The sequence below is a fragment of the Elgaria multicarinata genome, chromosome 2 (assembly GCF_023053635.1).
Source record: "Elgaria multicarinata webbii isolate HBS135686 ecotype San Diego chromosome 2, rElgMul1.1.pri, whole genome shotgun sequence".
NCBI lineage: Eukaryota > Metazoa > Chordata > Lepidosauria > Squamata > Anguidae > Elgaria > Elgaria multicarinata.
The window spans coordinates 5541147-5565573 of record NC_086172.1 but is presented as its reverse complement, the minus strand read 5'-3'; the positions used below and the strand labels follow the sequence as shown (position 1 = coordinate 5565573).

At 42.8% G+C, this 24427-nt stretch overlaps 1 protein-coding gene across 2 annotated transcripts; it reads left to right on the top strand.

Annotated features, from left to right (window-relative positions):
* Positions 1-768: 768 nt before the first annotated feature.
* Positions 769-23556, top strand: EFHC1 (EF-hand domain containing 1). 2 transcript variants are annotated; one of them, XM_063118523.1, is made up of 11 exons: positions 769-833; positions 3458-3679; positions 5325-5612; positions 6222-6371; positions 9019-9211; positions 9873-10093; positions 12336-12476; positions 16413-16626; positions 18378-18525; positions 20204-20417; positions 23468-23556. In XM_063118523.1, the coding sequence occupies exons 1-11, from the start codon at positions 771-773 to the stop codon at positions 23537-23539; spliced, it is 1926 nt and encodes a 641-aa protein (XP_062974593.1). In that variant the 5' UTR covers positions 769-770; the 3' UTR covers positions 23540-23556. The 2 variants fall into 2 exon arrangements, with proteins under 2 accessions (XP_062974593.1, XP_062974594.1); XM_063118524.1 differs by lacking the exon at positions 6222-6371.
* Positions 23557-24427: the final 871 nt, after the last annotated feature.

Sequence of the window (24427 nt, the reverse complement as noted above, 5' to 3'; positions counted from 1 at the left end):
TTCTTTTTACGGATATCAGGGTTCTGGCAAAAAAACAACCCTCCCGTCCCCCCCACCCGAAGTAGATCCCTCAAGCCCATAATCGGCCTAGAACACATCAGGACCGCCTGTGAGCGACCCTTCATCCAGAGCAGGCGAAGCCCGGTCGCGAGCAGGAGGGGCAGGTGTAGGGTGGCCATATGGAAAGGAGGACTGGGCTCCTGTATCTTTAACAGTTGCATAGAAAAGGGAATTTCAGCAGGTGTCATTTGCATATATGGGGAACCTGGTGAAATCCCCTCTTCATCACAACAGTGAAAGCTGCAGGAGCTATACTAGAGTGGCCAGATTTAAAAGAGGGCAGCTTTACACTGTTGTGATGAAGAGGGGATTTTACCAGGTGCTGCCTGCATACAAATGACACCCGCTGAAGATCCCTTTTCAATACAGCCGTTAAAGATACAGGAGCCCCGTCCTCCTTTCCATAGGGTCACCCCGGGCAGGTGATGCGCGCCATGGTGGGCGCCGCCGCCGCCACTCTGGATGCGCCCGTTCGGTGCCTCGGGAGCCGCAGTCGCGGAGCCGCCTGCGCGAGCCCCCTTTCGGCGGGGCGGGGCAACAGCAGCCTGAGAATTCAGGCACAGCGAGACGCGAGCCACCTAGCACGCATGCGCCAAAAGGCGCGCCATGTGCTCGCTGGTGTGTTGGCCGTTGCCAAGGGGACGGGCGCGGCCTAGTTGCCAAGGCGAGGCGCACGATCCTTCGGGCCTGGGGACGAGCTCCCCGCCGCCATGAGCTCCCAGCCGGTGCAAGGGCTGCCCCTCCTGCCAGGCTCGTCCTTTCGGGACCCCACGGTGAGGCGAACCGCGCTTTGCGTCCCTCCGCCTCTCCCCCTTCCGGGCTTCGCTGCGTCCTTGGGGCTCGTCTCACGGAAGCCCCCCTCGTTCCAGTGGGCAGAAGCCTCCGCGCTCCCCATCGACCCCTGTCTGCCAGCCGGTGGGGCGGCTGGGCTGGGGGTCCCTCAGCTGCGAAGTGCGCGAGTAACCTTTCTCTCCACCCACCCGGGCCGCCCCATGCTTTACAACTGCGCCTTCTAGAAGTCTAGCTGGGATGGGGGATAGTCAAGTTGTGATATAGGAAGAAGGGTTGATTATTTTAAAATGGGGTTAAAAGTTTGAGAGAAGGGGGAAGTTTTGTGTGTGCGTGTATCTGCTTTAAGCGCTATATACTATAGTAAACAAACCCCAAAACTGTTTGCTAACCTATCTATCTATCTATCTATCTATCTATCTATATTAGGGTGACCCTATGAAAAGGAGGACAGGGCTGCTGTATCTTCAACAGTTGTATTGAAAAGGGGATTTCAGCAGGTGTCATTTGTATATATGGGGAACCTGGTGAAATTCCCTCTTCATCACCACAGTTAAAGCTGCAGGAGCCCTGCCTACTGTGACCAGATACAGAAGAGAGCAGGGCTCCTGCAGCTTTAACTGTTGTGCTGAAGAGGGAATTTCACCAGGGGGTGCATGTATACAAACAACACCGGCTGAAATTCCCTTTTCTATCCAACTATTAAAAATACATGAGCCTTGTCCTCCTTTTCATATGGTCGCCCATATATATATATATGGGTTAGCAAACAATTTTGGGGTTTATTTACTATAATATGTAGCGCTTAAAATAGGGTGACCATATGAAAAGGAGGACAGGTCTCCTGTGTCTTTAAAGTTGTATAGAAAAGGGAATTTCAGCAAGTGTCATTTGAATGCATGTAGCAGCTGGTGAAATTTTGTCTTCATCAAAACAGTTAAAGCTGCAGGAGCCCTGCCCTCTTGACCAGATACAAAAGAGAGGAGGGCGCCTGCACCTTTAACTCTTGCTATGAAAAGGGAATTTCACCAGATGCTGTCTGCATACAAATGGCACCTGCTGAAAATCCCTTTTCTCTACAACTGTTAAAGATACAGGAGCCCTGTCCTCCTTTTCATATGGTCACCCTAGCTTAAAACAGATACACACATACAAAACTTCCCCCTTCTCTCAAACTTTAACCCCATTTTAAAATAATCAACCCTCCTTCCTATATCACAACTTGACTATCCCCCATCCTAATATATATATCTTCGTTCATGCACAATTTTTCGACAAGCAGCATCAACCCCTGCCTGGTATTCACTACCCGTGGTGCTGCCCTGGGTGTGAATATCACCTGTTTACCACTTCCCCCCTCACCTGGTGCTTTGTGGGTGGTCATTTGGGAGCCCCCTGGACTGTAGGGCCCTGGACTTCAGCCCCAAGGTCAAGTCCTAGCTGTACCACTGGCCAGAAGACCCAAGAAAGGATTTCACACTTCAAGGGCAGGGTGTTGGGCTACTGGGATAGGGGATAGTCAAGTTGTGATATAGGAAGAAGGGTTGATTATTTTAAAATGGGGTTAAAGTTTCAGAGAAGGGGGAAGTTTTGTATGCGTGTATCTGTTTTAAGCTTTAAGAGTGTGATGCTCTGAATCACGAACCTCTTTCACCCTCCCACCTCAGATCTTTTCAGCTGGTCTGTCTGACACTTCTTAGGCACATCATATACCTCCCCATTCTCTTCCAGTCTCACACACTCCAAAATTACACAGCTGAAAAATAGGACACTTCTATGTACTTGTAAGTCCCCAATTTTCATGCCAAGGGTCACTGCGTGAGATACTCATACCAATTTCACATTGCCAAAGGCTCTTGTTTCCCTTTGCCTACTGTACATAATTATTCAGCAACAGTCTGGACTGTCTTCTAAACTGCCAATAACAGGATTAAAACAACAACTTAGAAATTTATTTATTTATTTATTGCATTTTTATACCGCCCAATAGCTGAAGCTCTCCAAGTGGTTCACAAAAATTAAAACCATTCAAAGTATAAAACAAACTATAAAAACATGATATAAAATACAATATAAAAGCACAACCAGAAACAGTCAATTCCACAATGGATCTGGTCGTGCTTCTTAATAGCTGCAATGCAAACACATTCAGCAACATTTACTATCTGGTTAGGTAATCATTGGAAAGATGAAAGGAAGCACCATTACTTTGTGTCCATGTGCTTTCATTCAAATATATGTGCAACATGATTAAAATGCATCTACACCCAGCTCAGAGGTTTAATTTCCAGGGTTTTTGAGCTCCTCAGTCATGTGATGGGCTGAATTCTATAGACCTCTAGTGTTCATCTGTGCACATTAACAAAATTGTAGAAGAAGCACATATCCGCATCTTCTCACCAAAAGATAAATATATGGCAAAGACTGAAGCTTTATAGCATTTCTTGGCTAAATACAACAATAAAATAATGGAAATTATGTAATCAGTTATTTGTCAGGCTGCCTTCAAAAGGATGAGAAACCATTTCCTCTTTGTAAGTGATCACTTTTGCTTAGTGTAGCAGTCAGTAATCTGTACAGCATTTGACTCTTCATTTTCTTTCCATAGAAAACTGCTTTTCATCGGTCTCAGACTCTGGGTTACAAGAATGGCTTTGCATTTAAGCGTCTTCCAACTGTGGGGATAGGTGGGAATCGGCTTTATGTAAACCAGTTGTCCCAGGCTGAATTGGATGAACTGTCCAACAAGAGACCCACCTTGACTTATGGCCAACCCAAGCAAGCTCCACCTGCAGATTTCATCCCAGCCCATGTGGCTTTTGACAAAAAGGTATTGTTCAAGAACATCTAATTTCAGGAACTGGGATGGCAAAACCTAGAGAAGTTTAGTATTTACTGCAAAGTTCAGGGAGCAACATTTTTTTCCAGATGTGTCTTTGGTCATAGATACTTGAAACATACCTTGAAAGGAACTTTCTTTGCTTGGTAAGTGAATTTCATCATTTACTGTAAATGACCTAAGAGTTCTCCCAGAGATAATGCTAAAAGACTGCCAATTCCAACAGCTTGAAGATTATTTTCTCTCTTTTTAAAATTTTTTTTCTTTTTTTGCAAACCAACATTTTTCAGCATACTGGATGAATTTTCTGAGTACTGTATGTAGAAAACCCCATCATGCCTGTGTGTGTCTCCTGGTAGCTGTGGGACTACCAAATTTGATATCAGAGTAAACAAGGTGGGAGCCCACAAGGAATCATGTTGAAGGGAGAAAGAATTGGAAAATTCTCCACGCTCCACTGCAATAGCACTGTTTCCTGCTCACCTAACCCTGGACCTCAGCAGCCTGGAGCTGCAGCACAGGAAGTTGCTCATGTAGCCCCGTGCTTGAATGGTGCAAGGCAGGGAAGGGTGTTCCTATGTCTCCCATCCAATGTTATATGGGAGAATTGCAGGAAAGAATTTATTTATTTATTATTTTATTTATTTAGAGTATTTTTATCCTGCCCCTCAGTCAAAAGGCTCTCGGAGTGGCTTACAATTTATCAATAAAGAAGACAGTGCCTACCATCAGGCTTACATTCTAAAAAGACATGACACACAAGGAAAAGTGGATGGGGAGGGAAGAGGGAGAAAATAAAAAGAAATTAAGGAGACTGTTTAGGCTGGTGGGAAGGCCCTGCTCCGTGCTCTCATCACCCAATGGAGGGGCAAACCAACAGCTCCTTCTTCTTCCCCACAGGTGAAGATGTTAGCCCTGTGGGGGGAGTTTTCAACTAAAGCAGGCTCCGATGGGCCCTGCCTGCTCCAGTCTCTGGAGTCTTTGGGCCATTGGCACATTGCCACCCATTATTAAAAGACAGGCACTGCTGGCTGGGGAATGCAGGGAGTTTTAGGACTTTTTTCTGTCTAAACAAGCTTAGGATTGTGCCCTTAAACACTTATTAGAATGTAAGCCTATGCGGCAGGGTCTTGCTGTTTACTGTTTTACTCTGTACAGCACCATGTACATTGATGGTGCTATATAAATAATAATAATAATAATATGCCACCTTTATTTTCCAAAGAAAAACCAACGGTAATTTACATCAACATAAATAAAAACCTCCTGATCCAGTATAGCCTCTGTGGAAGAAAGAAAAGAAACTTCCCTTTTATATTCTTCAAATTCTGCTCAGTCAAAAGTTGTAAACTTAAGGAGCATGTCTTCTGCAGCTCTGACCTATCTTCACTGGGTACAAAAGAAAGAAAGGTTAGATTGTTTGCTGCTGCTGATGTTGGATAGAACTTGCCTTCTTTTCGCAGAAGACAGCACATCTTATAGCTCCTGGTTTTAATATGGATAGAGTAGCATTTTCCCATTTGCTCATGCTCTCACAAGGTCAGCTTTTTACAAGAAAGTCTTCTGGAATTTTGTAATTAAATTGCTTACTGTCTTACGGGTTTATTTATTTATTTATTTATTTATGTATTTATAGGTGCTGAAGTTTGATGGTTACTTTCAAGAAGATGTTCCCATATCTACAGAAGAGCATTTTCGTATCCGCCAAGTGGGCATTTATTATTATCTAGAAGATGATAGCATGTCTGTCATGGAACCCATTGTGGAAAACTCTGGGATTCCTCAGGGCAAACTCATCAAACGGCAACGCCTACCCAAGAATGATCGTGGAGACCATTATCACTGGAAAGATCTAAACCGAGGAATCAACGTCACTATCTATGGCAAGACTTTCCGGATAGTTGATTGTGATGCCTTTACAGAGGTGCTGTAAAGTAATTCGCTAATTTTCAGACTTCATTGGATAAGATAGTTAGAAATGATAACTAGTCTTGCAATATTTGTCCATACATCTTGTCACAAAAGATGTTCATGTACTTTAAAGGTCTATTTGTCAGCTGATTCATCTGCAGTTTCTCTTTTTGTATTTCACACATAAAACCTCTCTGTGAGATTATTGGATGTATCTTGAGCAATGAACTGATAGATCTATTTTAAGATGCTAAAAGGAACCATATGGACAAAGCCTGTTCCAAAATAGCCTCTTACAATGTAAACACAGCGTTTAATAGCAGTGTACAAGATGCATTAGGAAAGTTTCAGTTACAGCATGGCGGAACCTAGGTACATCATTGGTTAACATTTTGAGATGTAGCTTCACAATTGTAGACTGAAAAGGGGGCAGGAAAGGGAGTGGCAATTGTAGGCCCGTTTCATGAATTACCCATAGACAAATCCAGATTTGTTACAGTGCAGGGATGCACAACCTTTTCAGTCCCAAGGGCCACATCCAATATCATACCTGTTCTCTATAAGCAGCATATGCATAGATGCATGAATAAATAATATTAATGACATGGCTGTCTTTTTCTAGACTTTTCTGGAGAGCCAAGGAATTGAACTGAACCCTCCAGAGAGAATGATTTTTGATCCTTACACAGAGCTACGTAAAATGCCTCTACGCATGTATGTCACACCCTCAGATTTTGACCAACTCCAGCAGTTTCTGGCCTTTGACAAAAAGGTGAGTCTTAGGTTTGTTGTGTGTGTTTGTTTCACATTATTTATAACCTCCTCTTCTTTATATAATAAAATTACAATAAATAAAACAATCAAGTAGAAAAGCAGCAGCAGAGGCAACATAATTGAAAACCTGCAGAAAATTAAACAGTTAAAGCCATCTAAAAGCAGGAAGAGAGGATGTTGTCAGATCTCAACAGGGAGCTATCGCACAACTGCAACCCCGTCACTGAGAAGGACCTGCCAACTCTGTTTCCAGTGGGGACAGACTAAAGAGCCAAACCTCTGAAATTGTAAGGCTCAAGCAAGTTTGTATGGGTGAAGGTGGTCCTTAAGGTAATTCTGTCCCACCTCATTAAAGCTGTATTGATTTTGGGATCCTGATCTTGTCAGTCCAGTGAAACCAGATGTGGAAGGTGATAAAGTAAAATGGACTCACAGCTGTGTCAGGTTAACAGTTTATTGATTACACAATTGCAAATATAGCTCACGTGTCCCTTCAAGCAGCAAACTGACTGTGTGTTGGGGTCCCCATAGTACATCACCCTACGGACCAACAGATTCCTCCAAGCTGGCTGTACACATTTCCTCTTGGAGAAAGACCAAATTGGCACAAACTTCTGTAGCTAGCCCCCACCTTCTAGGAGGTGCTTGAAACATCGCAGGCTGCGAATCTATCATCCTAAGAACAGGGCTGTAGCTTTTCAGCATTGGAGGTGAGTCTCCCAGCTTTTTGAAAAGAGAAAGCACTACACCCTTATCTGAGGGGTGAGGAAACTTGGCAGAGGCTTTGCAGCTGTAGACAGAGGGAGTTGCACCTGATTGGTACTGGCTATTTTGTGTGAGAGGCCTATTCAGTTAACTAAAAAGCTGCCTATTATAGTAAGCTACACATGTCTCAGTGCACAAAAAACATTGTATAGGACACTGTGTAAGTTCAATACCTGATTCTTTGCCAACCTTCTAGAATCAAACTCCCTACAAAAGGGAGTTTAAAGGTCAATACCAACATTTAACTTAAATTTAAGTTTTACTGTTTTAACTGTGTATTTTAATTTTATATCAGTTTTGCTGCGTGGTTTTTATTCTGGTTGTGCTTTTTATATTGTATTGTGTATTTGTGCTTTTAACCTGTTGATTGTCTTACTATGATTTTAATTTTTGTGAACCGCCCAGAGAGCTTCGGCTATTGGGCGGTATAGAAATGTAATAAATAAATAAATAAATACATTTTAAATTGGATCCATAAACAAATAGGCAACCAGTGTAGTTAATGTAAGGGGTTCAGGTTTGGCTTTTATCTTAAAGCATTATCTTACCTATTGTAGAACTGACAAATGCTGGAACAGTGGAGTTTTCCCAGTCACCTTTATTATGTCACATACTAGTATCATATGCTATGTTTCTGACTACTGTTCAAGACCATTGCAAGTTTAGCTAGTGCCGTGTAGAAAACAACTGCTTGATTATTTGTGTACCTTGGAAGTCATGGAGCATATTACACCTCTGCCTCATGGTCTGCTTTGGCTTTCTACTTTTGTCTCAGCAAGCATCAAATGGTGGAATAAAATGTACTTCAGTGTGTGCGTGCACATATATACACACACGTGTCATACATTTATGCATAAACACCCACAGAAAATGATTCAGAAGCTTCAAGTTCTGAATCAGCTGCTAGGATTCTGACTAGTTTGCTGGGATAGAGCTACATGACATCAGTTCTAAAATAATTACATTGGCTCCCTCTTCAGTTCTGTGAACCATTCAAGGTGCTGGGGCTCACCTTTAAAGCCTTTAGGCCACAATATCTGAAGGAAAGTCTGCTTCTGTACCATCCTGCCCACGCACCTTCCCACCTTCAGAGGTGATCCTTCCCTGCATACCATCATTGGGAGAAGTGCTATATTTATTTGCAAAAGAAAAAGGCCTTCTCTGATGGCACCCCATGTTTGCAGTGTTCTCCCAAGGGAGATACAACTTGACATCAACTTCATTCGTTTTAGAACCAAATTTAAACATTCTTGGTTGCCCTAGCAATTTGAGGATAACTTTGACACTGTAAATTTAATTAAATCTAGATTGATTTTTTTTTTTGCTGGCTTATAGTTATACTGTCTCTTGTTAGTTTTACCCTACCCAATGCCTGTTTACCCTACCCTGTGCCTGTTTGCATTCTCTTCCCCTCCTTATTGTTTCATTATGATTTTATTAGAATGTAAGCCTATGCGGCAGGGTCTTGCTATTTACTGTTCTACTCTGTACAGCACCATGTACATTGATGGTGCTATATAAATTAATAATAATAATAATCATCTTGTCTAATTTTACTGTTGTATTATGTTGGTTTTATAATTTTGTGTACATTGTCCTGATATTGCCTGTGGCAATGAAGAAGCAATAAAGAAATTTTCTAAATAAATTTGACATTCTCTTATAAGGGGGTAAAGAGCTGCCTTGTATTTGATCAGATTATTGGTTCACCCAATCCGGTACTGTCTCCTCCAATTTGCAGTTGCTCTTCCAAGATCTCTTTCTTAGTCCTGCTTCCCGAGATTCTTTTAAACGGAGATGCCAAGGATCAAATCTGGGACATTACATGACCAAGCTTGTGTTGTATTCCATTGAGCAATGTCCCTTTCCATATCTTATAGGTCCTCCGTTTCTACGCCATGTGGGATGACACTGAGAACATGTTTGGTGAGAACCGGCATTTTATCATCCACTACTACTTGGCGGATGATACAGTGGAGGTGCGGGAAGTGCATGAGCGGAATGATGGCAGGGATCCTTTTCCAGTGCTGATAAGACGCCAGCACCTGCCCAAGAAAATGGTGGAGAAGAAAGGTAAGAGGGGCCTATGTTCCTGCTCTTTGTGGATGCAGGATTTGTGGAGTCAGAGAGCACATGAGTGCAAAACTCAGTACATATAGATGTATGTGCAAGCATGTTTGAATGAATTCACAGTTAAAATTGGCTATGAACAGCGTGACATGAGAATCTGACCTATGAATCTGTAGCCAGCAGGAGAAGGGTGCGTGAGTGTAAGGGACACCCTATTTCAGATTGACAGATGTGGTAGAATTACATAGTATTCTAGCTTTAAATGTGGTTAAAAGCAATTTATGAACCATAACACTAAAATACTCAATTCTCGTAACATTCCTTTGTAAAGTGCTGTAACTCTGCCTCTTGTTGACTTCCCTTGAGATGCTGCATATTATTTAGATTTGTTCTAAATGTTGTCTGATATGTTCTGAGATCCTGTGAAAATTACTTCCAGAAGCTAAGCATGTTATGATCAATTTCCATCCATTTAAAATTATTTTATTAATCTGGCAACCTGAAGGAAACATCATCGTCGTCATCATCATCATCATCATCATCATCATCATCATTATTCTGCCACTTGTCCCTGGAGATAGTCTGTATTTTTTCAATGCATACTTTTCTTCTTTTGGTGTTATCAATGGCAACACGTCTACCCAACTTGTCTTTCTTCCACAAGGAACCTTCCCAACCTGTGTCCTGGAGATCTCTGATCAGGAGGTCCTGGAATGGTTTACAGCTAAAGACTTTGCTGTAGGCCAGTCTACTACTCTTCTTGGGCGCTCGTTTTTCATCTATGATTGTGATGAGTTCACTAGGCAATTCTATCGAGACAAGTTCGGCATCACTCACTTCCAGCCAGTTGATGTAAGGAAGCCACCCCCAGAGGAAATTAAACAGGTAACAGGAAGACGGGGAGAAGATGTAAGAAATCCCCATGAAATCACTTGGTTTGGGGTTGGTGGAGGGTGGGCTGCTTGGGTGTCAGGCCTGGTGATCTGACCAGGTTTCAGGTGGTTGTGAACCTTTCCGTGGGGGAGGGGTGGGCTGCTGCATTTTGCATTGTGGCTTTTGGGCCCTTGTGGAAGGGACTTTTGCTCGGCAAAAAAGAAAAAGCCGTGTCCCATATTTCTAAAGAATGTGTTCAGCATTGGGAAGCTTGATTTCTGACTCCTTGCTGTGTCTTGCAAAACCTGTAAAATCACTCTCAGAGCACTTCTGCCCTGGTCACTTTTTGAAGGTTTGTTCCACATTAGATTTGTACCCACGTGATTATAGATATTCTCCTAATCAGAGAATGGGTTCAGATGACATGCTGTGGCTCATCGTGGCTTATTTAACCCATAGTCTGTTTCAGGGTTATTTAACCCTCGCATAACCCAAGCTTGCTGGGTTCGCACAACACAACAACTCCTGAGCAGGGGTTGCATTTTCAATATTACGGCCGCACATGCCCTGTGTGTGCTGCAGCCTCAGGTCAGCCCCAGAGTTAAATCATATGTAGTGTCAGGATCAAGCCTCAAAAGGGGTCTCCATGTTGAGCAAAATCTGTAGAGATCCAGATAAAGCTGAGTCACATGGGTTGAGTCGGTTCAAACGGTTAAACCAGGCATGCCTTAGTTCCAAGTCAGCTTCAGTAGTCATGTAGGACGTTTTGTGGTGGGTCCACTAGAGCTTAGAATTTGGAGCAGAACTGAGAATATGAGTGCACGATCAGCAGAAGCAAGAGCAGCTGGGAGGAAGTCAAGAGAGCAGGCAAAGTTGGGTAAAACTGAAGACCGGAGGCACCAGCAGGAAACCCTGATGTTGCTCAGGCGAGGCTTCAAGTCTGAACTTGGACCATTGAAAGTGTTCCGTGTTTCTCACTTCCGAGCAATGAAAAGTTTCAGGGACAGCACTGCAGGGTTTAGTTTCCTTTAGGTGCGAGAACTTCATGGTTCTTTTAAATATTTGTTTTATTTACAAATAAACAAGGAGGTTGTAGTGGGATCAAACTGCACATAACAGATCTCCAGTAAGTAACTTGTGCAGCCCCCTAAGGCTGCACTGCAGCTAGACATGTTTCTCTGCCCCCCCACTGTGTGTCCCCCCAATTGAAATGGACTAAACTACGCTTCACTCTTTCTTGCCCTCCCCTCTCAGCCTGGAGTGGTGTCATCTTATCTACTATCTAATGAGTATCTCACTCCAAAGCTGGAGAGTGAACGCCAACCAGCAGGAGACAATCTCCTGTCATTAACTCCCCTTGATAAAACATCAACTGACTATCCAAGACTATTAGCAAGCAGTCAGTTCTAGAAAGGATGGTCTGTCAATAGCCTTTGTATGGCCTACAGGCCTGCAAACCATGGCTACCCAGAAAGGTTTATGGGTGAATGGCTGTTTCTGCTTCTAAGCTAGCAAACGGTTGTTTTTCTGTACTAGTCTGTAACATTCCTCTGTCCATGGGAAGATGAGTCAAAGCACGGTTCTCATGGAGCATACTAACGAGCTTACATGCCAAGGTGGTTCAGTTGAAAACCTGGCCATAACACCCTTGGAAACTCAATTAGTAGGGCTAATCCATGCCAAAGAGATGTCAAGAAGTGCCTTACTATCAGTAAGGTTCATTATTCCTAATGCTTTTCTATGCTAAGAATGTAATACCTTGTTAGTAAACCTAGTAATCACTTGCTTAACTTGGCAGCAGTGCCAAACTATGCTATAATTATTCTTGCAGCCCAGAGGGAGGGGGTCCAGATTTTGCTGAAGAGTCTTTTGTGCAGGAAGCCTTTGAAGTCTGGTCCACCTTTATTGGGATATGCCTGATGTGCTGTGAACTATTCCAGTAACGATTGTCTCCTTGTAAGCAACCCTGTGAGACTGACTACTTTTGTTTGCTTGGTAACCCTGAAAAACCTAGAAGATCAAGGTCTTAACACCAGAGATCCAAGGTCAGCAGAAATTGGAAGATGGGATTTGCTTGGGTACTAATATTGGGCTGTCCTACACCACCTCATTTCAACTATGACTGACCATGATGATGCAGCAGCAGCAAAGATGCTGAGATGCTTTAAAATGAATTTAGTCCATTTTACTATATCCTGACCTAAGTTGCATAGCATAACATTGTATTTTTCTTCTTGGTTTCTTTTGTCTGCAGATAATCCCTCCCTACAATGGCTACGGCTTCCTTGATGACTCTCTCCAGAACTGCTTTAGCCTGATTCCACAAGCACCTAGGAAAAATGTTATTAAGATGCTAGAGAATGACCATAAAGTATTGCGCTATGCAGTTATGATGGTGAGATGTTCTGATGTATGCAGTTCTTTCTGGAGGAAAGCCTGAGTTTGGGGACTGAATGTCCTCTCCCTAATTCTTGTCTCCAGTGGTAATGCTTCAAGTCTTAGAATAGTGGAATTACAGTATAAAAAGAAGTGGGCAAGATGGCTCCAAATATAGGAGTTTTCTTTTTCATTTAATCTCTTGATGCTTTTATTATGTATTTATTTATTTATTACATTTATATACTGCCCCCATAGCTAGAGCTCTCTGGGCAGTTTACAGAAATTCTAAAATTGAAATAGAAACGAGTATACAAAATTCAAAATTCTAAAATGCAGAACATACATACATAAAGCATTAAAAACCATTAAAAATAAACATGTGGGTGATTAAGATGTGCTGCCATATGCCCGGGCAAAGAGGAAAGTCTTAACCTGGTGCTGGAAAGATAGCAGCGTTGGCGCCAGGCGAGCCTCGTCAGGGAGATCATTCCATAGTCTGGGGGCCACCACCGAAAAGGCCCTGTCCCTTGTTGCCACACTCCGAGCCTCTCTTGGAGTAGGCACCCAGAGGAGGACCTTAGATGTTGAACATAGTGACCGGGTATATTCACGTCAGGAGAGGCGTTCCGTCAGGTATTGTGGTCCCAAGCCATGTAAGGTCAAAACCAGCACCTTGAGTTGGGCTCAGAAACATACAGCCAGCCAGTGCAAGCGGACCAGAGCAGGTGTTATATGGTCGAACCTTCTGGTTCCCGAAATCAGTCTGGCCGCTGCATTTTGCACGAGCTGCAGCTTCCGAACTGTCTTCAAAGGCAGCCCTAAGTATAGTGCATTGCAGTAATCTAACTTGGAGGACAACTGAAGCCAGGTTATCCCTGTCCAGATAGGGGCGTAGCTGGGCCACCAACTGGAGTTTGTAAAAGGCACTCTGTGCCACTGAGGTCACCTGAGCCTCAAGTGACAATGATGGATCTAAGAGAACCCCCAAGCTACAAACCTGCTCCTTCAGGGTGAGTGCAATCCTATCCAGAACCGGTAGAACTCCCCACATCCTGTCAGCGGAATCAACTACTAACAGCATCTCAGTCTTGTCTGGATTGAGTTTCAATTTATTAGCCCCCATCCAGTCCATTGTCGCAGCCAGGCACCGGTTCAACACATCCACAGCCTCTCCTGCTGAAGATGAAAAGGAGAAATAGAGTTGCGTGTCATCAGCATACTGATGACAACACACTCCAAAGTTCCGGATGACCGCACCCAGCAGCTTCATATAAATGTTAAACAACATGGGGGAACATAAGGTTTTAATTAGGGCTGTGCTTCTCTTCTCTTTGGTTCTTAGAAGCGATAGCGGAGCGGGGTGCTTTGCCTCCGTTAAACGCGGAGGAGAAGCGAGTCGGGCGGCTAGCAAAGCATAGTGAAGAGAAGCGACTGCAAGCGGATCAATCCACTTGCCGCGGATCGATCCGCCTGCCATTTTGGATAATTTTTCCCATAGGATTGCATTGTTTTGAAACCCACATCCCTGAAAATTACTGTGCTTAGAGAGTGGTGGTTGGGGGTCATTTGTGGAGGTGTTCAGACCTTTTCGTCATGCGGTTTGCTTGATATTAATTTGTTTAGGATGGCTAAAAGTGGGAGGGGGTGACTTTTTTTGAAGCGATGAGAGGCAGATTCAACTCCCAATCGTGATCACCTGATGAAGCATCCTCCAATCCCAATGTTTGCGGGGGGGGGGGGGGGAATAAACAAAACGGGATACTTAGTAACTTGGCATACTGGGTAACTTTTCTTTCTTTGTCTGAATGGACTTTTTCCAGTGTTTTTTGAAACAGTAGCCCCACCAAACGCACAAACACAACCTTAAATCATATACTACTAAATAAATAACAGATAGGAAACGCAGCACTGCTACCCACCCTAACCTTGGTGAACAACTGAATAGATGTGGTGCAAGGGGATGATTTGCATAGGGCATGTGGATGTGCCCAGTGAACACTGCCCTGCCTTGGGGGGTCATCAGAACCTCCAAACGGTAGCCAGTGGAGGAAGCTATGCCTGTCACGAGTTGAAGTGTGTGGTAGCTTCTGAAAGGCTTGTACCTAGACAGGACCAGTCAAATTGGCACACTTCCCCCCTCCCCCTGGGCACGTCCACTTTCCTCTTACTGGTAAAAGACAGACAGCCTTTTTTAAAATTCTTCTTGTTGTGATTCAGCAACACTGCTGCTTTTAATTCCACCCCTCCTGTGTTTATTTATTTATTTATTACATTTATATACCACGCCATAGCCCAAGCTGTCCTGGCTTTCCCTCTTCAGTGAAGTCAGGCAGGCTTTCATTGTGGTTCAACTTCTTATTGTTGTGATTATTATTAATAATATTATTAATATTAGTACTGCTATTAACATTATTGTTGTTGTTGTTTAATAATGGCTGTGATCACAGTGCAGTCAATCAATTTTGAAGCAAGGATCACAAAGCTTTACTCTTATCCTCCTAGCCCCCTATTAGTTATGGGATGCAAAAGAAAAGGCATCTCTCTGTGCTGTTCCCGCCTCACAGGGACGGTTTGAAGCAATCCTTGGCTCACTTCGTTGTGCCCCCAGAAATGTCTGCTGCATGCCTGCCTTCCCGCCTCCGCCTGGGTGCTGTTGTTGTGGGGTATCTGCTGGGACTTACTTCCCCATAGATCTATTTATTTATTTATTGCATTTCTATACTGCCCAATAGCTGAAGCTCTCTGGACGGTTTACAAATCTACAGGAACAAATCATTTACAGGAACATCTCTGCCTGCCTCTCTGCCCTCCTGGTGCCTGGGAGATGTACTAGATGATGGGCTTTGTGGTCCAACCCCACAAGCCTCTGGCATGCTTGCTCCCAGTGCTACGGGGGCATGCTGCCTGTCCTTTGACATACAGCTTAGCTAACTAAAGTTAGGGTGCAATCCTATGCATGTTTAGACAGAAACACATCCATGGCTGGCTGGGGTATGCTTGGAGATGTAGGACTTTTTTCTGTCTAAACCTGCATAGGATTCCTTCTTTAATTGATTAAAGTTGATTACTTCACCAGTTAAAGCTTGCAGCTTTAATAATAACCCTTTTCATAAGACTTTCCACATTTTGGGATATCCATTTCTTAGTAGTATATTGGCATTTCTCTGTCTATATACATGGTATAAGGAGCTTTAAGCTGCAGCCCTATTCACAGTGATCTAGGCGTAAGCCCCACTGAAAATTATGGGGCTCATATCTGAGTAGACATGTATAAGATCGCACTTTTAAAATCTAACAGTGGAAGGAAGCAGAGGGATGGTGATGAAGGATAAAAAGTTAACAAATGCCAAAGGAACAGCATTATCCTACACACTTTATTGTTACACATTCTGCCTATCTGTATCTTGACTGCAGAGCGTGATCATAGACATTTCTGAAACTTCTAGTAATATCTCCTATTTTTCTCATGCTCTCATCCTTGGCTGAGCCTAGCCTCAGAACCCAGCTATAGACAGCCTAATAGCAGTTGAGTTTGCAAATTGGATTATTGGGCCATACAGGAAAAAACCTTGTCATTTACAGGAACCAGCTGTGATAAGTCTGCCCTACCATCTCCTGTTAATTTCATTGGAATCCATTTCAAAAGGGTGAAGGGGTTGGTTTCTGTTTAATCATGGAGATGACACCAGACATCTGCAAATTAACACCATGGTACCCATTTTATCATGACAAAAACTGGGCCATGTTTTCTGAGCATGGAAGTTATAGTTTACAGCTTTTGACTAACACACTTTATATTTACTGCAGCTGCTTCTCTGTTTTGAAATCAGGCCTAGCTCTTTTGGTGCTTCAGCAGATCTATTTTGAGAACTCCCCAGAATTCTCAGCTTCTCAAAAGTAGCCCAGTTATTGCCCTACCTATGCAGCTAATACCTGGCCTTAATCTCTGCAGGAGTCCCCAAATCCTGAAGACAGCAAGCGTCGTTTTGTCCTCTCCTATTGGCTTGCCACTGATATGATCAGCATCTATGAACCACCTGTGCGCAATTCAGGAATTATTGGGGGCAAATACTTAGGCAAGACCAGAGTCCCCAAGCCAGGGTCCTCTACAGATGATCCTGTTTACTATCAACCAGCTGACTTCACTGTTGGATCTATGGTGGAAGGTAAGTGGAAAGTGGAAGGTAAGTGGAAAGGGAGGGTATTAATACTTTACATTTAATAAATCTCAATATGGCTCACTCTTCACTATTTTAACTAGTCTCATCTATATGGGAAACATTGATGGTATTAATGTTTTCCCTGTTATCTAGAAAATTGTCTTTAATAATGCATTGGTTAATATGTCATGTGCACACCTATACAAGAATATGGTATTGTAAGGTTTATTGCTCTAGATCCACCAGACCAATTTTGCTCATTTGGTTTTAAATTGAAGCTTGAGAAATGTAGATGTGCATAAAAATTTTAAAGTTCAAAAAAGCTCAAGCTTTAATAGCAATTAATTTCTCAGCCCTACCAGCAGTGGGATGATAGACAGCCCTGCTTGGCCAGTCAGTGTGGTGTGAAGGCAGGCCCTGGTAGGGGGAGGGGTTGCGCTGCATGCAAATTTCAGAGGGGGCATTCCCTATGGATGAGCCACATTTGCACAAAAACAAACAATGCCAAAAAACACAACTGCGTACAAAATAAATTATTTTTATACAACACTAATAAAAGTTGTTTATAGGACAATTAAGTCAACTAACTGGTTATATCTCAAGTTTGGATTTTCACATCGATGGTGCTATATAAATAAATAATAATAATAATAATAACAGTTGTTTTTCATAAGTTACAGGTATTAATCCTGTTTCGTCATGCTAGACTTCATCAGAGAAATAGTTTCATTTTCTGTAAAACCAATAAACAAGACTTGAATAGAATAACATACATGGTAACATCATTATCCTCAGAAAGCATCAAGATTCCAAGTGTATTTTAGAATGTGTTAAACACTCACTGCCGTGTGCGAGTAAATGCCGTGGGAGTAGGGTTTGCAGACTCTAAAGAGTAGTCCCGTACTGTTTTTAGATTTTAGTTAAAGCCCTCCAAAAGGGTTTTTTTCTGCATGATAAGAAAATAGTTTTTAGAAACATAATAAGATAAACATAATGATGGGAGAATACTAAAGAATTCAAATCTTAGTCACTGGCAGGCAATCATTTTTCCAAGTGTGCAACAAAATGGGTAATTTATGTTATCATCTGCCCATGTGGACTTCTCTATATAGGAAAAACCTCTCGTAGTGTGAGAACACGTATAATAGAACATCGCTCAAAATTAAAACATCAAAATACATTCTAAAATACTACTGGGATTTACTCTATTAGACTAATAAATCTTAAAGTCACAATATGCATATAGGTACTATAGGACAGCTTAAAACCATAACTAACAGACATTTTTAAACTAGCTACAGCACTGCTACATCTATTTTTGTGGGATCTGAGCTATTTTATACCTTTGACCATACCCCTGTGAAGTAAAAAAAAAGAAGTGCCGTTATCTTCACTATACTGGCAGGGGAAACAAAACACCAAGAAATTAAAGTAGAGGTAGAAGACATTGCCAGTCCTGGCACCAGAGTATAAAACAGAGATGTGGAACTGGGTTCAACTACTCAGTTTGGTTGTTCAGTTATGGTAGGTTCTGTTTCAGATTCTTCTTCAGGCCCTTTGCAAAGCAAGGTAGATTGCCAAGCTGCAGAATAAGCTGAAACCATTGACTCCTTGGATGGTATTCTAGCTCAGACAATATGCCTGATCATATTGGAGGTGCTACACAGGCAGTATTTTATTTTATTTATATCCTGCCCTTCTGCCACAATAAAACAAAATCTTTATGGTGATAACTTGGTTGGCTTCCTTTCATCCAGTGTTTGGCCACAGGTTCATTATCGTAGACGTGGATCTTTATGTTCTGAATTACATGGAAAGCAATTTGGAGAGCTTCCCAGCAGCAGTTGTGCAGTCTATGAGGGATCACTTTGCACCTCACCAGGCAGCAAGAGAAGCAGTACAGAGGTGAGCTTTTAATGGAAATACGCTCAAAGATTTCTCCTGGAGTCACTAGATTCCGCCTGGGCGCGTCATCCCGTGTTTCTTAGTATGACATTAGCTATACTGATTCTGATGCTGTTAGGTCCATTATGTAGACGAAGGTCCTCTGCTTACATGATCCTCATGGGAAGTATAGCGGAGTTCCTTCCCACACTGTGAAGAAAGGGAGCCTGCACTATGGCTCCTGTACTAGTTGTTGTGGAACAGCAACAACAGGACAGGGCTGTTGCCTTCATGTCCCACTTTGTAGGCTTCCCAGAGGAGGCATCTGGATGCCTGCTGTGGGAAATAAGATGAACCAAAGTCCAGCGGTTTAATAGTATTGGGGAGGGTGGGGGGTGTCATATATTTTGAATGCTGCCAAAGGGTGTATGGTAAACATTTCCAGGGCCAGTGCCAGACAATTTTGTGCCCTAGGCAGGTGAGAGGCTTCCAGCCGGACGTGCCATTCCAAAGCTGACCCCCGCCCCAGCGTCCTGGCTTCGAAGCCAGGATGCTGGGGTTGGGCGGGAGGCTTTGGAATGGTGCGCCCGGAAGCCGCCCTCTCAGAGCCGCTGTGGGAGAGCGGCTTCCGGGCGCACCGTTCCGAAGCCAACCCCCAAGCCCAGCGTCCTGGCTTTGAAGCCAGCGCCCGGCCGGAAGCCAGGACGCTGGGGTTGGGGGGTGGGCGGGCAGCTTTGGAATGGCACACCCGGAAGCCGCCCTCTCAGAGCCGCTGTGGGAGAGCGGCTTCCAGGCACGCCATTCGGTGCCCCCTTACTTTGGCGCTCTAGGCTGCCGCCTGAGCTGCCTCTATGGCAGCACCGGCCCTGAACATTTCTCCCCAATACCTGAGCTTTCTACATACCAGAAGATTTAAAGAATGCAGTTCACTTACAGGCTCAAATTGCATAGACCTCAATCCTGCCCTCTCGCAAGATACCACCACATTGTAGAACAGCTTTTAGAATGATTATCTATAGGTCACAGATGCTAGAAGAACTATAGGTGGGAAACAGTATCGGGATGGGAACGTTGCTGTGCTGAATCAATGTCGGCTGCGGCTTTTGTGTCCAGGGCTTTTAACAGTGAAATGTTGCTGTCCTAACTTGAGGAATCTTGCAATTTAACCAGAAAATGCAAGGAAAACCGAAAGATGATCTTGCCTGGCAGAATGCCTCCTGGAACGCCTGCTTCGGATCCAGGATCAGCACTCTGCTAAATTTTGTCAAAGCGTATATGATTTGTAGGCCTGCAAATTTTAATCAGTTTAATTGTTAGGTTGATTAACTAAACATCTAGTAGATTAATCACCAGGAGTGAATTTTAATCAGTCAGGAGCCCTTTTGTTTGTGCGTAGGGCTACTTGGTTCCTCTTGCAATCATATTATATAGGATGAAATTTTTAAAAATTAAAGATGGGTTTTCTTTCAAATAATGAGTGGTAAATTCATGTATTGACTTGTAAGCTTCAGTATCTCAAAAGTTCAACTATAATGAGGTTTTGGCAATAAGCAAATTTATCTAAATTTTATCAATGTGGTTAAAAGGCAAGCCCTAATTATCAATCAGAGTTTCAAGATAATCCTGGCCGGACAGGAATTGTGGCCCCAAGGTGAAGACTCTTTACTTCAAGTAAAGGAAGGTCCTTTTCATCCCATAGGTTAGCGTCCAGTGAGACCAACACACAGGAGCTGGATGCGTTAGCTGAGCAGATGCAGGAACACATGAGGCGACACAACTATTTGCCAGATAGCAATATGCAAGCAGCATTCCTCCAGCAAGACAAAGATGGCTCAGGGCTCCTGAACAAAGAAGAGTTCTTTGCCCTCTGTGACCGTTTTAAAGTGCCGGTTGATGACCCTCTTTTCCAGAAGGTAAAGAATAGACATAGCTACCATATCTGGATTCTGGCAGAACAGATGTATCCGTACTGCACAGTAATTTGAACAAGTATCTTGTGTACATACATTCTAATGCAATGTGCGCACACAAATCACTTGGTCAAATTACTGCGCGTCACTGAATTTCAGCGGGGCTTATTTCTGACTCAATATGTATTATATCATGCTGAAAGTTCCCTCCTATATGGTCAATAGGACAAGGACAGGTAATGTGGTCAGCAGCAAGAGTTAGGATGGAAACTTTTTTTTAATAAAAAAAAAGCAAGCAAATAACTTGACATTGGTTTTTGAAAGAATTTGCAAATACATGTAATGTAGTTCCCATGTATGGAGGTACTAGTACAGCACTTGTCTTCTCCACATTGCTAGTGATCTACCCCAGAGACTGGGAATAGTCCAGTTTCAACATGGCAATGCAGTATTCCTTACTTTTTTTCTGTTTACTAACTAGAAAAAATATGTTTGTAGAAAGAAAGTAGCTTCATCCTTGAATAAGCTCTCATTTACACAGTCAGCTGCCATATTGGATGTGACCCGTTGCTACTTTATATTGAAGTTAACAGAATTTGTTTGCATTTAACAAAAACATGTCCATCAGTGGGAAGGAGTTACTGCATGTTTTCTTGGATGCACCATCATAATTACTGCTTGGGGGGAAAAATAGTAGCAGTTCTTGAAAAAACCCCGAGACGAAGGATATTTTCCCACTAGCCCTTTTCTCTGGAGTTGCCATCCTTCGTTCGGTCCCTTTTTACGGAGCATTCACATGGTGTTAGCCTGTTTGCAATGCAGTGTTTTTTGACGTTACGCTCCTGTATTTTTGCAGCCATATGTAGTGATGTGTGTGTGTGTGTGGTAAAATGCAATTGTAACACCAGCCTGTGCAGTGTTAGACAGGCAAAGAACTTTTAAGGCTTTTCAGTGCTCCCGTGGCTTTAAACTGCATATTTCTCTTTACATGTTCCATCTGTTATATTGCTTTCCGCTGATTCCGGCTGTGAGTGCAGTGATGAAAAGCCTCTGATTTTCCCTTTGAATAGCATGTCTAAATTGTCCCCAAATGTCAGGTTCTTTTCAGGTAACGGGAGGGGAGGCTTTAGTTATGGTTTTCCCCACATTTTAAAAAAAGTCAACATAGTACCTTTATTATTTTGCCATAAAAATGAAAAGAAAATGACAAGAAATCAGTAATCCCCACATCAAGAGAAATTGACGCTGTATTAAAAGCCAGAGCTTGGATGAGGAGGGTCCAGCTTCTTTTGATTCTCTGCTCTAGTCTTTCGTTGCTGGCTACTTGCTTTGTGCAATGGGGCAGCAGAAATGCCAGTCTTTCAGAGGACAAAAATATTGCCCTATGTATATTGCTTTTCTCTCCTCATTAACTGGTTATTTACACAAATCAGTATTATAAATAGGTATGTGTGTCTTGCATAGGATAGGACTTTTTCTCATATAGCACAAACCCTTGGAATTTGCTTTCCAGGGAAGCGTGCCGAGAGCCGTCTCTTAACTGTGGGCACCAGGTGAAGACTTCTTTTAAAATAAATTAAGCCAGGTTTTTTAGTTCAACTGATGGCTTTAGCAGTGGTCTTAAATACTGTTTTCTTACAGTCTCCTGTGATACTATAACCGTGCAAACCTATGCATGTCTACTCTGAAATAAGCCTAATTGAATTCAGTGGGACTTACTCCTAGGTAAGTGTGCATAGACTGCAGCCTAAATGTTATAGCAGAAGTCACCATTGTGCCATCCCACCCAGCTGACATTGAGGAACTGCTCAGCGCGTAAATATAAAACGAGTGTTGAGCTATTGATTCTCCTACCACAAAGGGGTTGTATCTTATGTTTCTTTCAATGCAGTGAAACCTATAAAAAGGGTGTAACTGACCCAGAATGTTTTTTGTTCTCTGAACAAAGATGCAACTCATTGGGGTTGAAGGGAAATCTTTTTCTCTTGAAGATAGCTGGCCATGGCTCTGTGTGTGTGTGCGTGTGTATCTATCTATCTATGTATGTATGTCATGTCTTTTAACCCAGTGATTCTCCAACTCTGGCCTATGGCTGTTTCTTGTAACATGTAAAGTGGACCCTAAATGAGCTATACAATTGTATTACTCAGCATAAAGCCAGAAGGAAGAGTTCTTGTTTGGAAAATCGTCCAGCAACATTTCCCAATCTAGACTAGTCACTTCTGCAACCCAGTGTGAAGACATGTGGAGGAAAAAACATCCTTTGTCAAAAGCTCTATAAAATTCAACTGTACCATTGCAGTGCGAATAAAGTAGAGGCACTCTTGAATATATATCAATCCAACATATCAATTTGCAGAAAGCTACTCATACAAGGGAGGTAGTAGTTTCCCTGTTACTCTTTCATCTTTAAAGACAATCTGTTCCTCACAACTGTGGAGTAGCCATGCTTGTTTGTGTAAAATGATACCTTGCAAACTATATTTAAAGCCCTAAACAGTTTGGGGCCAGGTTATTTGAAGGAACGCCTCCTCCCATATGTACCTGCCCGGACCTTAAGATCATCTACAGGGGCCCTTCGCCGTGAGCCCCTGCCAAAGGAAGTGAGGCAGGTGGCTACTAGGAGGAGGGCTTATTCCACTGTGGCACCCCGGTTGTGGAATGAGCTCCCCAGAGAGGTCCGCCTGGCGCCTACACTGTACTCCTTTAGTCGCCAGCTGAAGACCTTTTTATCCTCTCAGTATTTTAACACTTAATTTTAACTTAAATTTAAATTTTACTGTTTTAACTCTGTATTTTAATTTTATATCAATTTTGCTGCGTTGTTTTTATCCTGGTTGTGCTTTTTATACTGTATTTTGTATTTGTGCTTTTAACCTGTTGGTTGTTTTATTATGGTTTTAATTTTTGTGAACCGCCCAGAGAGCTTCGGCTATTGGGCGGTATAAAAATGTAATAAATAAATAAATAAATAAATAAAATATTGCAAGGTATATTGAAATGAGAGTGTTTTCAGCTTCTCATCTTGGGCCCTCCTGCTTTTTCTGTTTCAGCTTATCAGCCTGTGTTTTCATGGGGAAAACCAGCTAAGATATCCCATCTTTCTGAGAGCTTTCCAGTGCTGATGGCCACAAAAGGTATGAGAAGAAGCCAAGCCTTTCTCCTGGAGATCAATGTTTATTAAAATGTGCTAATTCCTCGGCGCTCGTTCTTTGTCTTCTCTTGTCCCTCAGGCTCACTTCTTTCTACATTCCATAGCATTTCCCATACATCTCTGCTCTACTTCAGCCAGACAAATTGGACATTAAAGTCTACAACTCCATAGGGACAAACCTCAACCCAAGGAGGTGATGGATGTTTAATCGATACATCTTCATAATGAATCAAATCATGAGTTCTTGCAGTAGCACATTTGATCATTCTATGCCTTTTTATTTCAGAAAATATCATATCACGGATAGCTTTTATAAAAGCTGTTTAATAACAACAAACATCCATACACAATTTGTATTTTTCAATGGCAGCGGGTAGTGGGGAATACAACCATTAAGAAGGCAATCCTGAAAAAAGTTGTCCACCCCTATCCTATCCCTTCTGACCAGGAAGCATCAAGATTAAGCTTAAATACGGAAGAGGAGGTATTTAGCTCAGATTCTTGACTTAAATTTGGTCCATAATTGGAAATACTAATTGGGAAACAACCCAGCCATGTACACACTCATCATTGTCTGAAAACAAAGCCCTTAGCAACAATCCTGATGTAGCTATGCCTTCAGGATAATGAAGGCTCTTCTGGAAGACACAAGATCGGTTACAGAGGTAACTGGTAGGGCTGTGCAAGGACCCCCTAATCCGCTCCGCACCTGATCCGCAAATTGCGGATTGGGCCCGCTCCACCCCGCCTCGATCCACCTAGGGTCCGCTCTGCTCCGCTGTGGAGCTCCGGCTCCGAATTGGAGCTCCGCGGGGGCGGCGACAGTTCTGGGTTGAGCCGTGGGCTCTAGTGAAGCTGG

What these genes read in the sequence shown, in the direction of transcription:
- EFHC1 (XM_063118523.1), top strand. Translation starts at nt 771, where the DNA reads ATGAGCTCCCAGCCGGTGCAAGGGCTGCCCCTCCTGCCAGGCTCGTCC. An exon ending in ATGTGGCTTTTGACAAAAAG is followed by an intron (nt 3,680 to 5,324) that starts GTATTGTTCAAG and finishes ATGTATTTATAG; the next exon opens with GTGCTGAAGTTTGATGGTTA. An exon ending in TGTTGGATCTATGGTGGAAG is followed by an intron (nt 16,627 to 18,377) that starts GTAAGTGGAAAG and finishes CCTTTCATCCAG; the next exon opens with TGTTTGGCCACAGGTTCATT.